General features: G+C 42.3%; 1 protein-coding gene across 2 annotated transcripts; it reads right to left on the bottom strand.

Annotated features, from left to right (window-relative positions):
- Positions 1-6,013: 6,013 nt before the first annotated feature.
- On the bottom strand, positions 6,014-22,655 carry LOC115800587 (sterol 26-hydroxylase, mitochondrial-like). Of its 2 annotated transcripts, none has more exons than XM_030758043.1 (11): positions 22,456-22,655; positions 22,072-22,246; positions 11,111-11,462; positions 10,524-10,705; positions 9,716-9,915; positions 9,354-9,551; positions 7,750-7,913; positions 7,432-7,598; positions 7,093-7,174; positions 6,730-6,930; positions 6,014-6,383 (listed from the first exon to the last, which is right to left on the bottom strand). In XM_030758043.1, exons 3-11 carry the CDS (start codon positions 11,348-11,350, stop codon positions 6,246-6,248), a joined length of 1,572 nt encoding a protein of 523 aa, XP_030613903.1. In that variant the 5' UTR covers positions 11,351-11,462; positions 22,072-22,246; positions 22,456-22,655; the 3' UTR covers positions 6,014-6,245. The 2 variants fall into 2 exon arrangements, with proteins under 2 accessions (XP_030613903.1, XP_030613904.1); XM_030758044.1 differs by having other exon boundaries at positions 11,111-11,278.
- Between the last annotated feature and the right edge of the window lie 3,374 nt (positions 22,656-26,029).

The raw sequence follows: 26,029 nt of genomic DNA, 5'->3' as shown, positions 1-26,029 counted from the left end.
TTGACTGCATACTGAGGAGGTAATTCAGCCATTTGATTCAAGTGTGTTGGATCAGGGACACATGTAAAACCTGCAGGACAGGGGCTCTCGAGGCCTGGAGTTGAAGAGCCCTGCTCTATGGAATGCGAGCGGTGAAGATCCATCGCTTTTCATGCAGTGATGTCTCCCCCTGCTGGATCATTTGTGAAGTAGCAATCAGACATAATAAAGCTGCACGTTATTAACCTTTAGGTCTTTCTATTAGATACAAAAATACTTACACGGTTGCACAACTATCCTCATCATTTTTCCAATTTCTGGATTAGCAGGTGGTGGCCACAGACCATTGCTCTCTCATTATCACTCCTCACTGATTTTTCTCTAGTTCTGCTTTTTGTTGGTGTCCTTGTCATTACTGGTAGCGTGTGATGGTTCCTGCAGCCCATTCAGGTTCTACAGGTAGTCCAGCTGTATGATTCGTGTGTACGTTCTGTCTCCCCCATCAGTCTCAAATGTAGGGAGGAGATACCAAGGATGTGCCTCCCCGGACCATTGCTGACCAAATATCAAACTGGTCAAGCTGAACGTTGCAGGCAGCAGAACGTTCACCCCGTCGTCTCCAGCTTTTTCACATCTGTCACATGGGCTCAGTGTGAAGCTGCTGTCATCTGTGAGAACAACAGGGCACCAGTGGTGTCCCTGCCTGTTCTTTTGTTCTCCAGTAAATGCCAAACAAGCTGCACAGTGCAAAGTTTTTAACAATATCTCAGTGATAAAAGTCAAGATATGCACAAATCAACACTCTGAGTTTCTATAATGTGTCAGTTTACGTTGGTAATTGTAGTGTTTTCAGCCATTAGTGAGGTGGCATTTGGTAACATGTCAGTGTAAGTGAGATGAAGTCAGTACCTGTTCCTCATTCTCCTCATCCTCATCCATGATTTAGGGACCAGTGGTCCCACCCATTCTCTGCCCGATAGTGTGCTTTCCACTGTGGTAATCAGGCCAACCTTTACTCTCTCCGTGACAGTTTATCCTGTACTCACCAGTTTCTCCCTTGTTCCAGGAAATCCTTTTTGTCAGCTGGAGAGTCTCCACGTCACCTCTTCCACTGTAATTGCTGAATTCTTCTGTTCCTGCCTTACCGGTTCGGATCACTTGCCACCTGGACCTCTGTCTGTTCACCACTCGCCTGCCTGCCTGCCCACACTCCAATACTCATTAAGCTCTGGACTCCCGTAAAGACCGACTCCTTCATCTCCCAGCAATAATCTCCTGAAAACAAAGCCAGAGACTTTGATATTTGCATAGGAAATATAGTTGAATGGACTTTAATATCGTTCTCTCTCTCCTCTCAATGACTCCCCGGTACCTGGACCTCACCTGCTCACTCCCAGACATGGCTCAGTTTATTTTGCCTGATCATGTGTTGAACTGTTTGAGGCTCATCATGCCACACCGAGCTCCAGGAAGAGAGTGTATGTGGTTAAAGTTTCTTTCATGAAGTGTTTTGTGTGTCAATTTGAGTTAACTGGTTCAAATTTGCTTGTAAGGCATTTATGATTTGTTCAGTTACCTGCCTGGAACCTACCTGGCTGGATGTGTTTGGAACTTTCTCGGGTCTTGGAAAATCTCTCCATGAATGTATTGGCCAGCAGGTTGACACAGATGTTCGTTTACAGTTAGATGTGGCAGCTAAACCAGTTAGTAGTGCAGGAGAGTGCAGTGGCAACTAACGTATAAGCGACAACCACAACATCCGAAATGCTGAGCAAGTCAAATAGGAGCCCTGTGGGTATGTGTACCTCTGCTGTTTCTCAACTCAAGGTACCTGGATTAGGCCTGTCACGTTTCGGGGGGGGCAGGCCATGTGACGTGGAAAGCTGGTGAGGACCCAAAAGCAGAACACAGGAGATGGTGTTAAATGATGAACCAAAATGAGCATTTATTAGGGCAACAGAACAAAGGGAATGGCAAAAAATAAACTAAAGCAGCAAAACAAACAAAGGAAACCTGTACTGGAAAATAACTAAAGATTCCTGGAGGGCTGACGCTCTGGAGAGCACAGGGAAACACAGCCACAAGACAACAAGACTCTGACATCTGACCAGGTGAAAACTCAGACAATAAATACACAGAGGAGACGAGGGGTGAGTGGAAACAGCCGAGGCAAACAGGTGAACAGAATAACACTAACAAGACTCAGGAAGGTAAAGCAAAACACAAGCACACAGGACAAAGAACTGTCAAAATAAAACAGGAAGTAACGCAGACTTGACACATAAGGAGACTGGCAAACAAAGGGAATCTAAACATGACTAAACAGAACCCAACAACACCTAAGCTGACACCAGACAGGGAACAAGTGAACAAGGAAGACACAGACACCTGAAACACAAACAATGAACACAAACACCAGCACACAAGAACACGGGGAGACACATACACAGAGGAGCACATACACAGGAGCACAGGAAAATCAGAATAACCTATAATTAACAAAAAACCCAAAAAACAACACTACAACAAACGGAGAAACTAGACGGTAAGAAAAACTAAGAAACACAGCCAGAAGATTCAACAAAACAAAACATCACTAAAAGAACTCAAAAAGCAGGGCCACAGGCTCAGGATCGTGACAAAGCCCGTCTGTGCTTCACCTCTTCAAGTGCTTTTCCAGATCCGCGGTCGGGCTAAAGACGTAGCTTTACAGCGCTTATCCTCACAGGACAATGCAAGTAAAAGCAAACTAGAAAAATCCTTCCAAAATGTTGAAACCCCATCACACCCTTAAATCCAGAAACTACACAGAACAAACACTTCACAGAGAACGGCAGAACCTGTTGATACTTAGCACAACATTTGACAGCAGAAGAAGCAAAAGTCCGGTCGCCGTCACTGATAAGTTTGGATATGTACTCATTTTGGAAACACTGGAAACTGTTTTTCAAAACTCCAAATTTGTTGACATGTTCAAATCCAGGCGCGTTCCCTTTGGAAGGCGCATGTGCAGACTTATGTGAATTAGTTTAAACAATTTATTTGCTGTAGAAAAAGATGCCTTACAGATTAATAATAATTTGGGCTCTAAAAAGGATGTGCACAAATTAGGCCCCGTACATTTTACATTAAGGAATTTTTAATTCCTCATCGGTTAATATTCATGGCACAGGACTTCAAATGTTACAGTTTTAATTCAATACTGGAGCTGATATCAATGATCTGAAGGTGCTTGAGACAAAGAGACTTAAAGTTGCCATGTCTGAACGCTTGGTTCATGGGGCCACAGTCCAGGTCAGTGGGGTTAATCTTGGCTGTCGTGGACTGGTGTGTGGAGTTCCTCGGGTCTGGAGATGCACACGCAGCACTGTCAGACTTTACAAACGGATCCTACACTACGTCATGTCTATGGTGTCCAACACATTCGCCTCTTGAGTTCACTTCAGTGTTTTAACGTGAAGTGTGGCACAACAGGTTCTTCCCTGTTTTACGACTTAGTCTGTTTAAAGTATTTGTATTTTGTATGAAATATTAGCTTCTGGGCCTGACACACTTCAAAATAACATTTTTAAATGCATTATTTTGCTGGTTTAATTAATTTAGTGGTTTACTTTGATGAAAAAAGTTGAGACAATTTAACAATGCTTGCATGAGTTATTCAAAGCCTAGTGTTAAGTAATACCTCAGTACAGTGTCATAACTCAGAGAGTCGATTTGTCACAGCAGAAGAGTAAAAAAAAAAAAAAGTAGTATTCGGGATGAGATCAGGGTGGTGTAGAGGTTAGCACTGCTACCTTACTGCAAGAAGGTTCTGGGCTCTAACTTTCACATCAGCTTTTCTGTGAGAGTTTGTGTCCTACACTTTCAAAACATGTGCTTGGTTCTAAACTGGCCACAGGTATGAACACGAGCAGTCTCCAGTATTAATGGTGTGCCAAAAAGTGATTTCTGATGTTTGTGTGTGTGTGTGTTTTTTTTTTTTTAATGAGTAATATCTTTGCTTATGTTGGTAAATAGACTGTCGACAGGATTCATGAAGGACTTATATATAAAATGAAGAAATTATCTGTTTTGCAAGTATCTTTATGACTGCGTTATTGCATCTACATTATAATCAATGCAGTCCTTTTTGGTCACTTAAAACATCTTTACAGACCTGTGACGTTATATTTGTTGTGATTTCTGCTGCCTTTGGCCAGATCTATCTTAAGACATTTTTAATGTCAGTGACAGGTTTTACCCTGATAAGAATATAAAAGTCGCTTTGCCGTAAAGTGATTGTCACCTCGTGACAGGAATGTTGTTTCTCACTCAAAATAACTCGATATCATTCATGAGGGATGTGCTTGAAAAGTTTCGCACATCATAGGCCAAAAGTCATTTACAACAGCCAGTAATTTTTTTTGGCACAACATCGGCTTTGATCTTCCCAGTATAAAAGAGACGTTGCCAGTTCATCATCATTTCGAAGAAATCCTGAGCAGACACAAAAGCTGAGATGGAGGACCAAACATAGACACATTCACCCAGACTGCTGAAGTTCCTGTATGAACTGAACAACTGAGCTTATTTTCTCCAAGGCTGAAGATGCAGACTGAAGACTGCATTCAGGACTTTGTCACACTGGTACATGGAGAGAGGTACCAGCAACACACGTGTGCACATGATGAGCACAGCAGATGAGCACTGAGAGAGATTATTGAACCAAGGACTTTGTGTTGTCATTGCTCAGGATTTTTATGATGGACACAAAAACCCCAAGCACAGATTCACTTAGCGGCTGTTTAGTCTTGATCAGAACATGCACTTCTCATGGTGCTTTGCACATTGTTTGCTCCTCATTGTCTCTGAAAAGCAAGAGCTGACAAAACAAATCCACCAAATGCACTTTTATCTGTAAGTTTGCCACATCCCAGCATATTAAATGCTCTTCTGTCAGACGCTGCACAAGGTCTTCTTTGGTGTCAAAGTCCTGTCAGCCTGAGAGGGCTGTGGATATCCATCTGGCCTGCTCTAATAAACCCAAATTTCAGGAACACTTCGTTAGATCTATTCAGTTTTATTCATATAGCACCAGTTAGCAGTCAACAAATCCTGTCCCCAGGTGCACTGTAATACTGTGAGGTAAAGACCCAGCAGGTTTAATCTAGGATAAATATTCACTCATTGTTGAAGTAAATTCAATTTGGTGACCAAAGGTGAGGTTTTGGCCATAACTCACTACACATGTATACTGTATCATTAGTGGACAGACGATGGATGTTTGCCTGTGGTAAAATGCAAGGTAGTGATTCTAGCTTAAACATATTCTGCATATTGTTAAATGCAATTTATGTCAGTGTTTTCCAGGTATCCTGTTTGAAGAAAACACTTTGAAGCCAGTTTAATGCACGTATGAGAACAACTTCACAAGGAAAAACTGATTTCAGGAAAAAAAAAAAAAACGTTTGTGAGTTCTTTTATTCGTGTATTGGTGGTTTAATCATTTTATTATGCGACATTACATTAGTCTAGAGATAGATGCTGTCATATATTTGTATATATTGAGTTGAAGAAAATGAAGGTCTGCTTAACCATAAATGTACCAGTTATTAAGTATAACAGTGTTGTTGTTTACCAAGTACAGATAACAAAGGTGAAGAATTTGTGAACAAATGCTAGATAGGTTGTAACTGTCTAGAAATGTATTTTTAAGGATATAAAAAAAAAAAAAAAAAAAAAAAATTAATAATAATTATATATATATATATATATATATATATATATATATATATATATATATATATATATATATATATATATATATATATATAAAAATAATGAGTTACAGTGAAAGAAACTGCCTGTTAATGGTAATATAAAACAGGAAGTGCCTGTTAATTGCACAGAAAATATACTGTAAATGGAATTTTCCCTTTTAGAGTTGAAGGAAATATCTGCCAGTAGTACAGAGTACTGTACTGTAGTACAGAGTACTGTAAATCTACAGAATTTTTTTTTTACCATTTACGGAGAAGTTCACGAACTTTCTGTAAAAAAAAAAAAAAAAAAAAAGTGTCCTGGTAGAAAATCACAGGACACTTTTCCTTTTTGTTTTTTGTTTTTTTTTTACAGTGAATAATTGTGCAGTGGTCTCTGAATGGGAACGGATTCACTGTGGAAACAGTTACACTGAACTCTTACAGCATCACTTTGATGCTGCAAAATTCACTGTGTAAATGGGATATATTTACATTTGTCTGGACAGGTTTAAATTTTCTGTCATTTTAGTAACAGTCTGTGTTTTCACATCTTCTGTCCACAAAGTGCAGGTTTAGTTGTTTGTCTGGTACCAGAACTGTGCGGTTGATGGATTTCAGCTCTCCCAGTGTCGGGTCTGGTTTGATTTCAAACTGCCTGATTAGCTGGAAGGAGAAAAAAAAAAAAAAAATGATATGGAGTTAGTGAATATTGACATTTGATCAGAATATATTAGACAAATTTATTCAACTCTTTTGCCATCAAATGAGCTCATACAAGCACAGACAATATAAACACTGCATTTTTAGTGACATGAACACATAACCAATTCCAAAAAAAAAGGGGGGGGGTGAGACTAAAATGTAAATAAACAGAATGCAAGGATCTGCAGATCTCAGAAATCCATATTTCACAGTAGAATATGGAAAACATCAAATGTTTAAATTGAGAAAATTTACAATTTTAACAAATGTGGATGTTAAACAGGTTTTTCTCCCACTTCTCACTTACTTGAAACAGAAGCAAATACATCTCGAGCTCAGCGATCCTGCGACCGACACAGCCTCGCACCCCGAAGCCAAACGGGAGGGAGCTGAAGGGGTTTGGCCGCTCGGGGTTGTCACGGAGCCATCGCTCTGGCTTAAACGCGAACGAGTCAGGGAATGTGTTCTCATCGTGGCTGATGGCATAGTGACAAAAGCTGAACGCCGTCTGTGGAAACAATCAAGAACTGGAAGTCAACAAAAGATGAAATACTGATCATCCAAAGTATCATTCTCTTATAATCACTTCTAACACTCAATTTAGATCCTTGCACTGTTAAATGGGTCTATTTAAGCAATAACAAAAAGGTCTAATAATAGTTAAACATACTTTCTTTGGAAAATGATATCCACCAATAGAAACATTCCTTTCTGCTATGATCCTCGCGTTCAGAGAAACAACAGGATACATCCTGCAAGACAAGAAGTTTGTTTCCCCCCCCCCCCCCCATTTAGTTTAGGCTAATAGTCTTCTTCTTCTAATGCAAGTGATGCTAATCAATAGATATTAAAGAAAATAATCAGATGAATTAATCTGTATTTAAGCTTTTTTCAGTTTGAATGTTACAAATATGAATGTTTAAAAAAAAAAAAAAAAAAAAACTTTTTACTGCATTAATGGCTTCAGTTAAAGCTAAAATCGAGCCACGAAGCTCTCCAGCAGCCTCACCTCAGAGCTTCCTTGATAACGGCCTTTAAATAGGGCATGCGAGTGACGTCAGCAGCAGTGGGGATCTGGTCTGATGGTACCATGGTGGACACTTCTTTATAGAGTCTGTCCTGCACATGCGGGTTCCTGGACAGCTCATGCAAAGCCCACGTGAGGGTGTTGGAGGTCTTGGCAGTGAAGTAAAATGTGAAAAGTCAATTTACTGCATCTTCCTGATGTGTACAGACAACAGAAAAATGAAGACTAAGTGGCAGCTTGGTTGAGTTACACAAAGCATTTTTGCATGTTTTTTATTACTAATATTGGGATTTCATTTACCGTGTCCACTCCAGCTAAGAGAAGCTCAGTGACGCTGCCATACACGTCTTTAATGCTCATCTGTGTGTTTGAGAGGAGGTATGTCAGGTATTCACCCTCCACATCCTGGTGGTTGTTCACGCGCTGCTCAATCAGCTCCATCTTCTTGTCAATCAACTTTTTAGCTAAAACAAGTGCAGAAAATTAATTTTTTTAAACTAGTCGTGCAAAAATTTAGAAACAAAAATATTTTATTTTCAACAGAACACATTAGCTCATTTTCAATTTGAAGAAAGCGACACGTTAAAAAGGTTGGAGCCGTTTTAAGAAAAGGCAGGAAAAGTTAGTGGTACTGAAAGAAAAGAGCTGGAGGAACATTTTTGGAGCTAATTAGATTCACTGGCAACAGGTCAGTAACATGATTGGATATAAAAGGAGCATCTTAGGGAGGCAAAGTTTCTCAGACGTAATGATGGACAGAGGTTGACCAATCTGCAAAATACTGCATCTATGAATTATGGAACAATTTCAGAATAAAGTTTCTCAACATAAAATTGTAAAGACTGAACATCTCATCATCGACAGTACATAATATCATAAGAAGATTCAGATCTCTGTGCGCAGGGACAAAGCTGAACGACGTGTTACCGTCATCAAATTCAAAATGAGCCAATATTTTTCTTAAAATGATACATTTTCTCATTTTAAACATTTGATGTGTTTTCTATGTTCCATGGTGAATACAACTTTGGTTTGTGAGATTTGCAAATCATTGAATTCTGTTTTTATTTACATTTTTGTGTCCTAGCTTTATGGAATTGGGGTTGTACCCTGCACATGCACATGGGGCCATCCATGTGCATGTGGGGGCCGGCTGAGGCCAGAGTCCAGGATACTATGGAGCCTTCCAGCTGTCCTTGACTAAACAGTTTCTGATAAAAGGTGGAATAATGTTCATCAGTAGCCAGGTCGCTAGGATACCAGCTCATACAGGTCACAAGAGACGGGATAGGCGGGGGAAGAGCATCTGTTTACATAATTCCAGGAAAATGAGATTTCCCAGCTGTCTCAAGGCCAGGTAGGGGAGGCAGAATTCCAGATAAGTACAGTTGTTTTTGGTACAGGCTGTTACTGATAACTTTGCTGACAGCCTTTAGAGTCTTACTGGACAGCCTCAATGGCGACAACTCCAATAATCCAAATTTCATGATTCCATTCTCGCTGTAAAAGAGAGGCTCTTGAAGCATAGCAAAGCAGCAAAGCAGCAAAGCAGGGTAATGAGGGTAGGGAGGGCAGGAAAAACGCGTGCGCCTCAGTCGAGAGCCGGAAGAAAAAAGAAAAAAAAGCAAAAAGTTTGAAGTGTAAAATGCCTCTGAACGCTCAATAAAATGAGAGAAACACTATATAAATAGCAGCTGGTAGACTAATGCTAAAACAAAGGCTGCTTGGTGGCTGTGTCCATCTTTTATATACAGTTAGTGGAAAAAAACAAATAATGGCATTTCCACTTTCTTTTCTTTTTGTTTTATAAATAATACAGTTTACTGCTTCCTCAGACTCTGATCCTGGTATTAAGCAACAAACGCTCAACTAAAATGTCACGACTGTGAGGTTTAAGGTTTCACCAAAGCTGAAGATTCCCTCCCAGCCAGCGATGTAACGCCCCCAGTAGGGCAGCAGATTCCTGCTCCACCTGGGAAGGATGAAGACAGTCGTGTTGTAGGAGAGCATCTGGGCTATGGCGCTGATGAAATCTTGTGTACCAGCAGGGATTTTCTTTTCCAGACAACCAAGCCTCGTTTCAAACAATACGGAGGCGATACCTGTTCAGGTTTATGATAAGAAAATTTAATAAACCTTGCAGCAGTTTTTAGCTTTTAGCTTATGGTGAACTTAAGTTTGAAATTAAATGTTAGTATTTAAGTAATTAAGAAAATATGTAATCGAGCATTACCACCAAGTGAGTAGTTTTAACCTTCAGACGTACCTTCTAGTGAAAATAGATAAAGCTCATTGGCCATGTTGGTCACAGAGTCTCCTGTTGGGCTGCACTGGCGCATGTAGCGGATCTTCTTGATGAAGTCTTTAACTACTTCATTGAAAGTCCCAGAATACCGGGCCGACTCCTTTGGATGCAGCATGCGCTTGTTGAGCACCACCCTCAGCTTGTACCAGGTCTCCCCCTCACTGTTGGAACAGAAACAAGTGAGGGAACAGCAAACTGAGACACTCACCCAAGTATCTGAGCTGGGTGTGCTCAGCAGTTTGGTGCCATATCACCAAGTTGATTGGGTGTAAACAAAGTATGATTGCATACTTTTCTAAAAGCGTGAACAGAGAAGCTTTTTGTGCTGAAGGTGTAGCAGAGTCTGCAGGACAGACAGACCTGACCCATGATGATTGGATTCCTTATTTACTGATATTTACTGAATATCACCGATACCAAATTTACCAGTTTAACACATTTGGTATCAGCGATGAAGCTGCTTTCTGTCTTTTCTCTCTTGATAAACAAACCTTGGTGCATTGCTCTTACATGACGTGCTCATCTTTTTTTTTGAGTCCTTGATATTGTCACTGTTTAATACTGCAACTTGTGGGGTATGAACATTTTTCAGATTCCTCTCCGAGCCTGAGAGGAACCTATTTCACCCAAATAGATCAAAAACAATCATTTCCACTCACATAGCAAAAGTCTTTCCCTGGAAAGCTGTCACGTATCAGAAGGTTAACACCGACTAAGAATTTTGTTTAGCAGTGGGACACGGAAGTGCAGCATTGTTTGGTGGTCTCACTCTGTGAAAGGTCCGTAGCCGAATCCTCTCATGTCACGATATTCTCTCCATACGCCCATGTCTCCTCTGCAAGGGAATTTGTCGTCTTTCCTCAGGATCTCTTCCACAAGCTCTGGGGTGTTCAAGCATACTGACCCGATTCCATCTCTGTAAATGGGCCCATATAGCTGCTTCTCATAGAGCTGATGGTAGACAAAGTAATAAAGATAGAGCAGCATTCTTATAATGTGAACATGACAAAGGTGATGACCTCAATCTATAATTTAAAAAACAGATGAGCCACATTTGAGCCAGTGAGTAGATGTCATAGGTCAGAGCATGTTAGAGTGACTGAATGTGAACCCACACAGAGAGAAAAACAGCCCATGCCTCTGTGTCAGTTAGCTGAGACAACCCGATGTGATTTGAAAGTAACACAACCAGCCTAATATTTTCTATTCATTCACTTGTAACCCCATTAGCTCTCAAATAAAAGACCATACTTGTCATTTGGGTTTCTGGAATGCACCATGTGGAAAACACAACATTTTTGGACTCAGGCTGAAACAAGCATGAATATTTTAAAGATCACACACGCTGCAGCCTACCTGAAGCTCATGCAAACGGTTGTAGAAACCCTGAAACACCAATCTGTAAAGAAGCTCCAAGAAGCTGACACGTGGGAGATCCTCCGCTGTCCGAGGCTTGTCCTGCATGGTGGAGAGGGCCCTCGAGGCAGGAGAGGCCCTTGACACCCCTCTGGAGCAGACTGGGGTCTGGGAAATAGGGCAATGCAGCAGCCAGCTGTCATTTCTAGTCACAAGTCTCCTCAACAGCCATGCAGCCATGATGAGGGCAAAACAGCAAATGCACAGAGCTCCAAGAGACTAGCCGAGCAGGGAGGGACTATGTAGCACCGGTGTCACACCGCTAACTGCGCCACTGGACCAGTTCTAGGCTCTAAGGAGTGGGGAGCAAGAATAACAACACCAGAGATCGCTGCTTTAAGTGGAACAGGCCGGCAATTTACTGAATGCAAAAACACACACATAAAATACAATACATGAAACAAAAATTACCCTGCAGGTTCTTAATAAGGAGGCAAATATAATTGAAAAGGAAAAAAAATAAAGAGTATGTCACTCTTTCTTTTTGCTCTTTAGTTTACCTAGCTTATTTTAATAAGACTAATTTGAGTTAGTTAAACCAGTCTTTTTTTCCTAGGTTGCATCTATTTTAAGATTCCTATTTTTCTTCCTGAGTTAACTCAATCTCCTTTCTTTTAGAGGTAAGAAAAATACCTTCAAACACAATTAAATCAAAGTGGACCACAACTATTCAAATCACATTCAGACACATAAACATATGAAAATCAAAGTATGGCACTTTAAATTCAAGTTCAAGTCAAAATGTAAATTCAGGTACTCAGTTCAGTGAAAAGCTTCAGTTTGACTCAGTCCAAAAAGGATAATAATTCAATCAGTTCTCAGTTCTGGTCAGTTCAGTTCGAACTAGTTCCTGATATTCCTACCGCTCCGGCAGCGAATTACCACACGCAGGAGAATCCCTCCCTAATGCGATGGAGAAGATGAATTGAAGGTCTGGGTCTGGCTCGCCATCTTGAATCCCGTCTGTGAATGTGCACGTCGCACACGGCAAACCAATCCTCGCTCCGACCGAGCTTCCAACCAAGCAAAAAACCTGACCTGTGTAACAGGTCACAAACACAATAAAACTCTTTTTAAATCCTCAAATTATACAAATAAACTCTTCTTCATAAACCCAATATATTAATCAGGTAACAGTTTATGACAGAGCATTTCTTTGTAACGGCTACATTTTTTTAGCATTAGCCCTCCGCCAAAAGAAAAAGTACGACACGGTGAAAATGCAGGAAAATAAACATAAAACTCACCAAACCCGATGTAGCTTAGTTCTCATAAAATCCCTGTCAGTTCCCGACCAGGTAGATTATGTTTTTTTCACCATAATATTAACTTTTTCCTGTTAATTAATCACCGCTCTTCTCTCCGACTCCTCCTCTGCTCTCTCCCTCCGGTCTGTGTACTGCAGCGTCACTCAGGTGCTGCGTCTGTAACGCTAGTTCCTTAAAGGGGCAGTGACGTTATTTTCTGTCTGCAGACTTTTAATCAACTGTTTATTCTTTATGTCAGATTTTAACATGGGTTACATCCTCCCCTCTTTACCTAATGCACGTCCCTGTGCATTTTGAATTTATACTGTCATAACTCTAGGAGTTTTTGGAAAGCTAGGTTCTTCAAGAGAATCTGTAAACACATCACTCAAGGTTTGAAATAAAGACTGAACTATTGTAACCAACGGGTTTCCTAGCTCAGGATAAGTCAGTCTTTTAGTCGGTTTTCTGTCTCTGACAGGTCTTCCCGAACAGTCACTTTCATTTTGGTTGTCCGTTTGACCCAGATCACTTGTGTTTTCCTTGCTCTCCTGAGCAGGTTGAGTAGAAGGATGGACATTATCCAGGTCTTTCTCAGGTAGGCTTCCAATTTCCTGTTCAGCGATTGAGTTTCTCTCTTCAGGATCAGGTAGGTCTTTCTCTTCAGTATCAGGTAAGCCTAAATCATAAGTTTCTACTGGAGGATCTTCAGGGAAAGCTTTGGCTACGTCTGAAGGATCTTGCTCAACAGCAGTCAAGTCAGGTTCTGGTTCATTCCTTTCAGGTAAGTATTCCGTAGGTTCTGAAGTCAGGTTGAAACCTAGTGTTTCCACTCTTAGGTTTCTGCGATAGTGATATCCCTCAGAATCAGACTGGGATTCATCCCCATCAGCTCCATTTGATGTGTCATTTTTAGAATCTTGTCGAGTTCTTGGTCGCCTTACTGCTTTTGGTGGGTTAGTTTCGCTTTCGACCGGGGTCGCAGGAAGGAAACCACATGGCAGCAGGAGGTCACGATGAAGAGTTCTTTGTGGACCATCTCTTGTCTCAGGTTTCACAACATACACTGGGATGTCTCCGGACTGTCTCAGGACAACATACACATCGGACTCCCACCTGTCAGCTAACTTGTGCTTGCCTCTGAGACGGACATTTCGAACCAAGACTCTGTCGCCTTCTTTCAAGGTGGAGTCAACAACATGCTTGTCAAACCTTGCTTTGTTGCGATTGGCTGTCTTTTTAGCATTCTCAGTTGCTACTCTGTAACTGTCTTCAAGTTGAGATTTCAGGTTGCGGACATATTGCGAGTGAGAGCCTGGCTGATGATTGACTGGTAGGCCAAAGGCTAGGTCAACTGGCAGTCTCGGCTGACGCCCGAACATTAACCACTTAACTGGCGGCTAAAAAAAACAAAAAACGCCTGAAAAAGCATACCCAAATTAAATCAGCTGCTGTTCCTGAACTCTTTGGAGTACACACAAAAGTTTAGTGTCTTTGCGAAGCAGACAACCTATATTTTTCATTTATGTAGTCAAAAGCACTGTAACTGTAATGAGTTTGTAGCTATTAAGTTTGGAACACAGAAAAAGTAGACAATTTTTGCCTCGCCTAGATTTTTCCTGATTGTTATCATGTAACTACACACTGAATATAGAAGGTAACAACTGGAAAATACATTGGAGCTGTAGAATGAAGTCTTTTTGTCGTGCATTTCGAATTTCATCAAGATAGCACAAAAGCCTATTGTTTTGTAAAGGTTTTTGTGCATTGATGCCCTGGCGTGCTCTCTCATGTGCCATTTGGATAGTCCAAGTGCCGCATCTAAGCCCCCTTTGACATGCAAATTTTAAAGGGCTGTAACTCCTCAATGCTTCAACATACAGTCATCAATGAGGGCTCTAATCAAAGATACTGTCCTGAGGAATCCTGTACTACACACAAAATTACTGAATAAATCATAAATAAAGCCATATTAATCCAATAAAATATGAATGACACTATTGTACATTGTAAAAAAAAAATAGTCACAAAACAAATCACCATTTCTGTAAATGCTATTTTATTTTTCAGAGTAATGTAAAAAAAAAAACACAGCACAGCAAACTGCAACTATTTACAATTATTCTGCTCTACCCCCACCCCCCCTCACATGGAATTTTCAATGTGCCACTGGTTATAGCAGTCTCTGTTTGGGACAAAGCACAATGGCTTGTCACATGTGGTGCACTGGCCCTTCTGGCCTGTGCTGTAACAGGCATTAGATCCTCTTCATCAGATGAAGAAGCCTCTTCCACCATCTTCTCTTTGGCTGGCTGCCACTCATGATCAGAGGTTCCCCTAATTTGTAAAAGAAGGAAAATGTCAGGCCTTCATGCACCAAAAACCCAGTCATTTTTCAGTGATTCCCTTACACACACAAATAAATACATTGTATATCAAAAAAGTTACAGTAAATGCAGACAGTGCATACACACATAAAATAAAAACCACACAATCCTCCCAGTAGTCCTTGTCTGATACAAAATGTACAACCTCCTCCCATACAATAACCCCCACCCCCAACTTGTAAAACTTTAGACACTTACTGGTCATCTCCATCGGAAAACAAATCGTCTTCTGATGTTGGATCATCAGTTGAACCCAAAAAGTCTGATGCTGAAATGTCGCTCTCTCTCCGTGTGAGCAATTCCACAACCTCCTGAGCGCTGAACTTGGTCTTGCCGGCGGCCCGCTGTGCCATTTCGCAAAACTCCAAAACAACGATGCGATCACGACGAATCTCAAATGAAGCTCTGAGACGTTGTCCACCTCACCTTGCCCTTTTATCGGGTGATGCTGACGTAATAGAGAAGCCCGCGAAACCCCCAATCGATACTTACAGTACACCTTTCCCTACCCCCAAACACCTGGCACATTTCAATACGTAAATCACACCACTATACAGCGCCCACGCAAACACACAATATAAGTGGCGCCACAGCGGCGCACGGTTATATTTTCTGTGTAATGGTGCATGCCAAGCTCAGCATTACATACATATTTACATCAGAACGGCATATAATACGAGGACGAGCTGAGAATAAAAACTTACCTTCTGCCTTCTGAGTAACAGGTGTTCATTTGCAGCGATAAAACTGGTCAAATCAGCGACGACATTCTCTAATACAAAATAATCCACTCTCGTGAGTCATTTAGTCACTTCGTTGAATAAATGTAGTCTGTTTTTGATGCATTCTGACAATCCATTGCCGAGAGAAAACATTGTAAATACTGTTTATGCACGTCAGCGCATAGACTCCTACTTCCTGTTTGGTTTACGCATGGAGGACGCAGCAAATACGCACTGAATACGCAGGGAGTTTATGCCTTCATGTGAAAACACACCCCATAGTGCCATATACCCACGTGTCGGGAATTTTATTGGCTATCCATCTGTGGTTTTAGATTTCAGGTTAGAGTTGACCAATAAGAACGATTGGAGAACATTTGGGGGCATGTCCTTAAATGTCACATGACGCTCTCTGGATATTATTGGCTCTGGAAAATCCATTTCATAACATGATTGGCTAAATGAGGTGTCAATCGAATTCTGAGGGTCTAGTCTGTCATATAAAAGCATCGTGAGGGCGAACGGCAGCGTTACTGTGACGCTATGAGGCTTCAAAGTCGGAAATCGCTACAGAGGGCCCGGGGGCGGGCCCTTGCCAGTTAACAGGTTAACTCATAGGGGGTAAAGCCGGTTGTCTCGTTCTTAGTACAATTATAAGCGTGTACTAACGGCCTGACATACTCACGCCAGTGACTCTTCTTCTGGTTTTCAAGGGTGCCCAACATGTTGAGCAGGGTCCTGTTGAAGCGTTCTACAGGGTTCCCTCTCGGATGGTAAGGCGTGGTTCTTATCTTTTGAGTGCCAATGAGCTCACACAGTTCTTTTATTGTTTGAGACTCAAAGTCAGGACCTTGGTCACTGTGGAGTCTTTCAGGAATGCCATAATGAACGAAAAAGTGGTCCCACAGGGTCTTGGCCACTGTCCTGGCTTTCTGATTTGGGGTGGGGACTGCCACTGCATATTTCGTAAAATGGTCGGTAATGACCAAAATGTCTTTTGTGTTACTTGAGTCCGGCTCCACACTGAGAAAATCCATGCACACGAGTTCAAGTGGTCTTGTAGCCACGATGTTGATGAGTGGTGCCGCTTTCTCGGGCATGGTCTTACGTCGTATGCAACGGTTGCAGGTTCTGACTTTATTTTCCACCTCAGTTGACATTTTGGGCCAATAGAATCGCTTCCGGACAAGATCTAGCGTGCGCTCTGTGCCCATATGGCCCATGTCGTCGTGGAGGCTCTCGAGGACTACGGATCTCAGGGCTTCAGGGAGTACAAGCTGGTAGTGAGTCTGAGCACCCTCTTGTCGCCTGCGATACAAAACACCATTTGAGACCTCCAGTTTGTTCCACTCCCTCAATAAGAGACCAAGCTCAGGAAGTTCTTTCCTCAAGGAGGGTGGAGGTTTCTCTCCTGACTCCACTTGCCTGATGACTTCACCAATGCAGGGATCAGCATTTTGTTTGTCTCTTAGTTCAGCTGGTGCTAATGGTGGAATGACAGGTAAGCCACCAAGCTGATCCTCCTCTTCAAAGCTTTGAGGGAGAGCCTTTGGGTGGTGGGCAAGTGACACAACCAAGGTGGTGCTGGGTGTTGTTTCCCCAGGGTGATTGTTGATTACTTCATGGACCAAATGCTTCTCACAGATGGCTTTGATGGTGCTTTCATTCAGGTGTGCATAATCAGCCTCTGACAAGTGTCTTTTTGTGAATTGTTGTATTCTCTCCAACTCTTTTTGTGATGATGTGTCATCAGGTACTCTGCCGTGAGGACGTCTGGACAGTCCGTCCGCGTCCTGGTTCTGCTTACCGGCTCTGTACTGTAGCTGGAAATCGAACGTTGACAGAGCGGCCAACCATCTGTAGCTCGTGGCGTCGAGCTTAGCTGAGGTAAGAATGTATGTTAATGGATTGCTATCTGTGACAGCAAGGAATGTGTTTCCGTACAGGTAATCCTGGAATTTCTCTGTTACTGCCCATTTAAGGGCGAGAAATTCTAATTTGTGAGCGGGATACCTGGACTCACACCTCGACAGACCTCGGCTCGCATAAGCAATGACGCGCTTCTGTCCCTGTTGCTCCTGGTAGAGAGCAGCGCCGAGGCCCGACGTGCTTGCATCTGTATGTAAAATGTAGGAGAGCTTAGGGTCAGCAAACCCGAGGATGGGTGCGGTTGTCAGCTTTTCGATTATAGTGTCGAACGCTGTTTGGCAAGCAGGTGTCCATCTGTCACCAAAGACGTCCTTTGGATTGAAATACTTCTCAGGGTTCACTGTGGTTTTAGCGTGCTTTCTTAGTGGTGGATAGCCAGCAGTGAGCTCGTTAAGTGGCTTCACGATCTTAGAATAGTCTTTAATGAACCGGCGGTAGTAACCGCAGAAACCCAGGAAGATTCTTAGCTCCTTCAAGTTGTTTGGTTTTGGCCAGGTTTTTAGTGCTGCTAATTTGTCAGGATCGGTCTCAATGCCCTTTTGAGACACAATGTGCCCGAGGTACTTTACAGAAGTTTGGTAGAACTTGCATTTCCCTGGTGACAGTTTCAAGCCAAACTCTTTCAATCGGTTGAGCACGTGCATCAACCTCTCCTCGTGCTCCTCCAATGTAGAGGAGAAGACGATGAGGTCATCCAGAAAAACTAGGACTTGCTTCAAGTTCAACTCTCCCATACAACGCTCCATGAGTCTCTGGAACGTGCTAGGGGCATTGGTTATCCCCTGAGGCATTCTGTTGAACTCGAAGAATCCTAGAGGGCAGACGAATGCGGTTTTGTGTTTGTCTGCCTCCTCCATCTCTATTTGATAGAAGCCCGATTTGAGATCGAGCACCGAGAACCACCTGGACCCGGTCAATGCTGAGAAGGACTCTTCCAGATTGGGTAAGGCATATGAATCCTTTACCGTTTGTGCATTCAATTTTCTGTAATCTATGCAGAGTCTGACATCGCCATTCCTTTTCCTGACGACTACGATCGGCGAGGAGAAAGGTGACTCTGATTCACGGATGACTTCTGCATCGAGGAGTTGCTGGAGATGGGTACGCACAGCTTCTATGTCCTGCGGATGTATAGGTCTTGGCCTGTGTTTGAATGGTGTCTCGTCACCGAGAGTTATATGGTGTTTGGTTTTGTCAGTGCGGCCAAAGTCAAGCTCATGCATTGCAAACACCTCTGGCATGGAATTCAACTTCTCTTTTATCCTCTCCTTCCACTCGATGGGTACAGGAGAATCAGTAAAGTCAAAGTCGAGATTTGGTTTTTTGTCAGATTTTGTAGGAGAGTCTGAGTCAGAGGTCTTGACAGGTTGAACACTCTTGACAGCGTGTATCTCTGCTATCACAGCTTTTGGGGGCAGAGTGACGTCATGCTGTGACTCGTTTCTGAGTATGACTGGTATGCAGCGTGATGGCTTTGGTGGTAGACTTACCAGGCTATCTGTCACCAGGATGCCACCAGGCAGGGACGATGACTTTGGTGACTCCACCATCACCCACTTTCCAACACCAGATGTTGTGCAGCTCACTGATCCTTGAAGGACCTTAGTCTGTCCAGCTGAAATGGTCTCGAGGTCCCTACTATGAAGCCTCACCACTCCCAGGCTGGAATCAACAGACTGTTTTTTCCGGATTTCAAGGGTCTTTAAGACGACTTTGTAGCCATAAGGAAGAGACTCAAAGTTCTGAGGTGCGATCTCTGCATACTTTTCATAGAGAACATCCAAAGTATTTGTGCCTATAAGCACTGATGACAATGTGGAGCGCATGTCAGGTACAACCAAGACCAGCGTAGGTACCTCGATGTCGACTCCAAGCAAGCTCTTTGGGAATCTGATGGTGGCCTCAACATAGCCAAGGTAAGGGACGCTTTGACCGTTGGCTCCTTCCACTTCAAGCAAGTCGTTCAAGGAATTGAGAGGCAAGTGAGAAAGGTTCTCTAGATAGAAAGAGTTGGGGATCGTTGTTACTTGGGATCCTGAATCCAACAAGCAACTACAGTCTTTGTCAGCTATGGTCACTTGTGCGGTGCACTTGGCTCCAATCAGACCTTTTGGCAAAGTCACTGACTGTCTTTGTGTGTGAGAGTACACATGGGCTCTGTAAAACTCCTTTCTGGGACACTTTGCCTGTGCTCCAGTCCCCGTTTGTCCCACAACCGGAACTGGGTCTAGTTTAAAGGATCAGGCTTTGAAGTGCCATGTTGACTGTCCCATGCTAACTGCTTTTCTTTTAGCAGCTTCCTCTTCTCAGCCACAAGAGATGGGTTTGGCTCACTTTCACACTGAGGCTTAATGTGCCCATCCTCTCCACATCTAAAGCAATACCAGGGCCTTGGTCTATTGCTTGTGCTGTTGTTTGCATCTCGGCTGTGGGGCTGCAGCCTTTGAGATGTGTGAGTGATAGGTGGGGAATGTGTGTTAGCTGTTGGGGGAGCTAGTGGTCTGGTAGCTGATTTAGCTTTTCTACTGTCTTTCTGTGTGATACGTGTGAGCTGAGACTGTAGATCAGCTATTTGTTTCTTTAAGTCTTGGATTTCAGACCTGTGATCAGGAGCTGGCTGAGATGAGCTGCAGTCTTCTTCACCCTGCACATAAACACCTTGATAATGAGAAGACACTCTTGGCTTTGAAACATTGAAGTGCTGTTTCATGCATGAAGCTTTGGAAGAACGTTTATCTTCTGCTGTGCGGAGTAACAGGAGAAGTTCAGCAAAGGTAGGTGGATCCTGCTTCTTCTGTTCTAGCTGGAGTTCAGCTATCAAGTTGTTATCCCAGCAGCCCCTGACAAACTGCTTAAGAAGATGCCGGTCAAGGTCGCTTGCAGTTACACCTCCCCTTCTGAGGGTGGTGCTCAGCATCACCTGCAGCCGTTGTAGATAAGCTGAGGGTTTCTCACCATTATCCTGCATCGTGTTGAGATACTTTGCAAAGAGGTCGTCTCCATCTTCGACTGTGCTGAAAGCAGAGTCTAAGATCTCTAAGTACACACTAAGAGGAGAATCAGGTGTCAGGTGCTTCACAATATCAATGGCGGGTGATAAGAGACTTTCAAGAAGCTTTCGTGACTTGTAAATATCAGACTGTGTTGTGTCTTTAAGAAGAAGTTCCACATTGGAGCGCCATGTCTCATAATCCACTTCACTGTTGGGACGTGGGACACGCCCAGAGAAGGGTCTGAGTCTCAAGGAAGTGTGCACCTGCAGAGCAGAGTCTTCATTTCTCACTATGTGCTCAACAACTACTTTTTGTAGGTCAGGTGGATTGACGTCAGAAAGTTTCAGGGCAGGCAGTGTCTTTTCCTTAGATGATGTCGACGGTGGGGACCAATGATGTTGAACATGCTGCTGTGGGGTCATACTGGGCAGGGAGCTTACCTGCGCAGCATTTTCAGGAGCATGTTGCTCTGGGGTATCAGGTGAGTGATCTAGATCGACAGTCTCACTGATGAGGGAGAGCTCCTCTCTGAGGACAGCTGCAAAGTCTTTACCAGTCTGTTTTGCAATGTCCTTTAACTCTGAAAGGTAAGTCTGTGTAGCTGTCTTGCTAGCTACAGGTGTGTAAACATTAGCTAGGGCTCTGATGTGGTAGGTGACGTCAGTCTTAGTCTTACTGTTAAGCCTGTATGGCAATGAAGGTAAGAGAGATTGCACAGCTGTACCACACACATACTCTACGATAACCTGTTTGGCTGAATCTGGTTCAGTGAGATCAACTGGGATTACTCTTTGAACGGAACCATATTGTTTCAGGAAGTCACTTAGTTCGTCATCAGTTTCTGTATCGGTCATGCCGCTAACTATGACTGAGTTAGGGATTTTTACACTACTGGTTTGAACGACATCCATTTTTTTCTTTTTTTTTCTGATAACAATATTATACGGTCTCTGGTTTCTAGTTTAAATGCTTTAAGCCACTCCTGGCTGGCTCGCCACGTTTGTAGCACCGGTGTCACACCGCTAACTGCGCCACTGGACCAGTTCTAGGCTCTAAGGAGTGGGGAGCAAGAATAACAACACCAGAGATCGCTGCTTTAAGTGGAACAGGCCGGCAATTTACTGAATGCAAAAACACACACATAAAATACAATACATGAAACAAAAATTACCCTGCAGGTTCTTAATAAGGAGGCAAATATAATTGAAAAGGAAAAAAAATAAAGAGTATGTCACTCTTTCTTTTTGCTCTTTAGTTTACCTAGCTTATTTTAATAAGACTAATTTGAGTTAGTTAAACCAGTCTTTTTTTCCTAGGTTGCATCTATTTTAAGATTCCTATTTTTCTTCCTGAGTTAACTCAATCTCCTTTCTTTTAGAGGTAAGAAAAATACCTTCAAACACAATTAAATCAAAGTGGACCACAACTATTCAAATCACATTCAGACACATAAACATATGAAAATCAAAGTATGGCACTTTAAATTCAAGTTCAAGTCAAAATGTAAATTCAGGTACTCAGTTCAGTGAAAAGCTTCAGTTTGACTCAGTCCAAAAAGGATAATAATTCAATCAGTTCTCAGTTCTGGTCATTTCAGTTCGAACTAGTTCCTGATATTCCTACCGCTCCGGCAGCGAATTACCACACGCAGGAGAATCCCTCCCTAATGCGATGGAGAAGATGAATTGAAGGTCTGGGTCTGGCTCGCCATCTTGAATCCCGTCTGTGAATGTGCACGTCGCACACGGCAAACCAATCCTCGCTCCGACCGAGCTTCCAACCAAGCAAAAAACCTGACCTGTGTAACAGGTCACAAACACAATAAAACTCTTTTTAAATCCTCAAATTATACAAATAAACTCTTCTTCATAAACCCAATATATTAATCAGGTAACAGTTTATGACAGAGCATTTCTTTGTAACGGCTACATTTTTTTAGCATTAGCCCTCCGCCAAAAGAAAAAGTACGACACGGTGAAAATGCAGGAAAATAAACATAAAACTCACCAAACCCGATGTAGCTTAGTTCTCATAAAATCCCTGTCAGTTCCCGACCAGGTAGATTATGTTTTTTTCACCATAATATTAACTTTTTCCTGTTAATTAATCACCGCTCTTCTCTCCGACTCCTCCTCTGCTCTCTCCCTCCGGTCTGTGTACTGCAGCGTCACTCAGGTGCTGCGTCTGTAACGCTAGTTCCTTAAAGGGGCAGTGACGTTATTTTCTGTCTGCAGACTTTTAATCAACTGTTTATTCTTTTTATGTCAGATTTTAACATGGGTTACAACTACATCTCGCTGAATATTTAACCCTTCCAGCCCAGGTCAACAAAGACAAGAAGCCACAAAGGACCATGAATGGAAAAGGAACCAAACGCACATCTGACACAGTAAGATGACTGCTTTTTTTTTTTTCTTTGGCCGTTTGCAGCTTTATTAGACAGTTTGCAGAGACAGGAAAGTGGGAGGAGAGAGCAAGCCTGTCTTTAGCAGAGATGTATAAAGTACTGGAGTAGAGGAGTGGAGTAGAAGTACAAGTACTATATAAAAAAATTGACTTGAGTAAAAGTTGAAGTGCTCTTTCAACACCATACTCAAGTGGAAGTACAGAAGTACTCAATTTTTTTGGTACTTAAGTATTGCAAGTAGAAGTATTTCAAAAATTGCTACTCAAGTACCTAAAGTACAAGTACAAGTAAAAGTACAAGTACTGTGTATATTAAAGAAAGGCAGTCAAAAGTTTGATTATCATTGTTTATATTATTTCAAACATTTGAAAGGCACAATGTATTTGGCTGAAGCTGGAGTACAATGATAAAAGGCCATACAAGTGTTTACAAAAAAACAAACACAAATAAAACATCTCAAAAGGCCAGAGGGGCAGTCCACAGAGCAGCTAAAAGACAAACCTGGACAAGGTGTTCCTGGGACGTCAGCCATCTCGATATCGGACAGTAAGCTGACGCGTTCTGTCCTCAATACTTGCAAGCAACAGCGCAAAAGGCGGAGACGAAGCCTGCGTTTTTTTATAGGCTTGATCGCTCAAATCGCCCAATGATGAGCCAGCTTCATAAACCGTGACAGCGCCATCTACCGCTCTGGCATTGATACTATGACTTGGGGATGATTAATAACGTTTTCATAATAGTAACGAGTAACGATTCAGCACGTGAAAAATGTATCGGAGTAAAAGTATTAAATTAATCAAAAATATATAGTGGAGTAAAAGTGAAAGTAGGGGAAAAAATATGTACTCCAATAAAGTACAGATACTGCATTTTAGTACTTAAGTACAGTACTTAAGTAGTTCTACTTAGTTACTATACATCTCTGGTCTTTAGTGTCTAAACAAAATCTATACTATTGATAGTTATTGGAGCTTGAGTCAGTGCTTGTAATTCTGAGCGGGAAAAAGTTTTTAGATCTGATCTACATAATTGTCCTGCAAGGAACTCAGAGGGGAAGTAGCAGCCAGCTGCTGCTAATCAAATGCACTTGATTAACTGATCATGAGCAAGTGTGAGCACCTCTAAAAGCACGAGTTTTACATCTTCACTGCGTACAACTCTGGATATTGTGTGTAACCCGGTTTGGTTTAGTTTAAAAACAATTGTTAAAATCAGTTAATATATAAATGTGTCAATTAAAAACTGTTATTTATGTAATGAAAGATTTAAATACATTTAATACTGTGATTTGTTTGTTTGTTATGTTTAAAAAATGGAAAGTTTGACTAAAAACTGTTTGAACCAGCATTTATGGGGTTAATGCGTCAGGAGCAGACGGTAGAGGGAGTGTCAATGGTAGGAAAAGGAAAAAGAGAGGAGCTAAGAACGAGCGTGTCGCAACAGGACGGAAGCGAGTTTTAAGGCTAAGTACACGGAAGCGGGGACTCTTGTGTTTCTTATGGGACTGTCTGCTCGACAATCTGTCGTTAGAGCACAAGTTCTTCCTGTCGCGAGGACGAGAGGGATGGCCAATTCTTCTGTCACAGACTGTGTATGACCGTGGCACGAATGCTAAGGTTAGCCCGAGCGTTAGCGCGTGTGCCACGGCTAAGCTAACGAGCTTGATAGCAGTGAGTCAGCACACCACAAGTGTACAGACTGTTTGCGTATAGTTGGACTAACCCAGTTGAACTGTGCGAGAGGGGAAAGACTGTTTTCAGCACGGAACGGAGTAAATACCCTGCTCGAGGATTGACAGAGTCTCAACTGTACCTGTTCTGGAAGCGAGGTGAGCGAGGAGACAGTGGACTCTGCTGGGCCGGTGAGGTGAGAAGGATCTGCTTCAGAGCAATTACCTGACTGTTGGATTACAACCCAGCAACCAAAATACTAAGGTACCACTCATTTATTTTGGCTCATTAAAGAGTGAAACGGCCAGTGTGTTTTGGGCCTCCAAGTAAGCTAGCCACGAACCAGGCCTGCACCGTTTAATTTGGGTTTTAAGTCATTTTGAGTTTGCCGGCTTTGGGCTTTGGGTGTGTGTATGTGGGCCCACATATTATATGGGTTGTTAATTTACACAAATGGGTACAAGTTATTTACATGTTGAAGAAACTTTACTGTAATTGCATTTGCTTTTTCTATCTTTAATCAAAACTAATAATTTTAAGTAAATCAGTTAATAGTGTTTCTTAAAACTTGAGTGTTGTGAGTTTGTTTATAGCTTGTAGATAAGTAAAAAACATTTCATCTGGGAAGTGTGTTTACAGGTTGTTTTGCTAAAACTCTTGGAGAGACAGAAATCTTTAAAGGTGAGTTCCTAAAAAGTGTATTTCAAAAAGTTTTATTGGTACAGGGTAAAACAAATCCAAGGCTTAAATTGACCCTGAATTAATCAGGGTTAAAATAGAGTAGAATACACTGTAAGAACCCAAAAGCCCTACCCCTATTAATATTCCTATTTATGGGGAGCGCTACATGTGGCTCCTCTGAAAAGTAAAGCCTCAAATCAGAAGTGCCGGACTCTGTGGTCTAACACACAAACACGCAGATAACCCGTAAGCTGGACTAATTTAGAAGATGCTCATTTACCCTGGAAGAAGAGTTTGTTGCTCTATTTATAAAAAAAAAAAAAAAAAAAAAAAAGCTCTCCGTAAAGCTAGGACATCGTAGTATTCATCACTGATTGAAGAAAATAAGAACAACCCCAAGTTTGTTTTGAGCACTGTAGCCAGGCTGACAAAGAGTCAGAGCTCTGTAGAGCCGAGTATTCCTTTCACTTTAACTAGTAGTGACTTCATGGATTTCTTTACAAATAAAATTTTAACCATCCATCCATTTTCTTCCGCTTATCCAGGGCCGGGTCGCGGGGGCAGGAGCCTAAGCAGAGAAGCCCAGGTTTCCCTCTCCCCAGCCACCTCCTCCAGCTCATCTGGAGGGACCCCAAGGCATTCCCAGGCCAGCTGAGAGATATAATCTCTCCAGCGTGTCCTGGGTCTACCAGAGGGCCTCCTCCTGGTGGGACATGCCCGAAACACCTCACCCAAGAGGTGGCCAGGATGCATCCTAATCAGATGCCTGAGCCACCTCAACTGGCTCCTTTCGATGTGGAGGAGCAGCGGCTCTACTCTGAGC

The sequence above is a fragment of the Archocentrus centrarchus genome, chromosome 21 (genome assembly GCF_007364275.1).
Source record: "Archocentrus centrarchus isolate MPI-CPG fArcCen1 chromosome 21, fArcCen1, whole genome shotgun sequence".
NCBI lineage: Eukaryota > Metazoa > Chordata > Actinopteri > Cichliformes > Cichlidae > Archocentrus > Archocentrus centrarchus.
The sequence above is the reverse complement of the archived record's forward strand: the minus strand, read 5'-3'. Positions and strand labels throughout refer to the sequence as shown.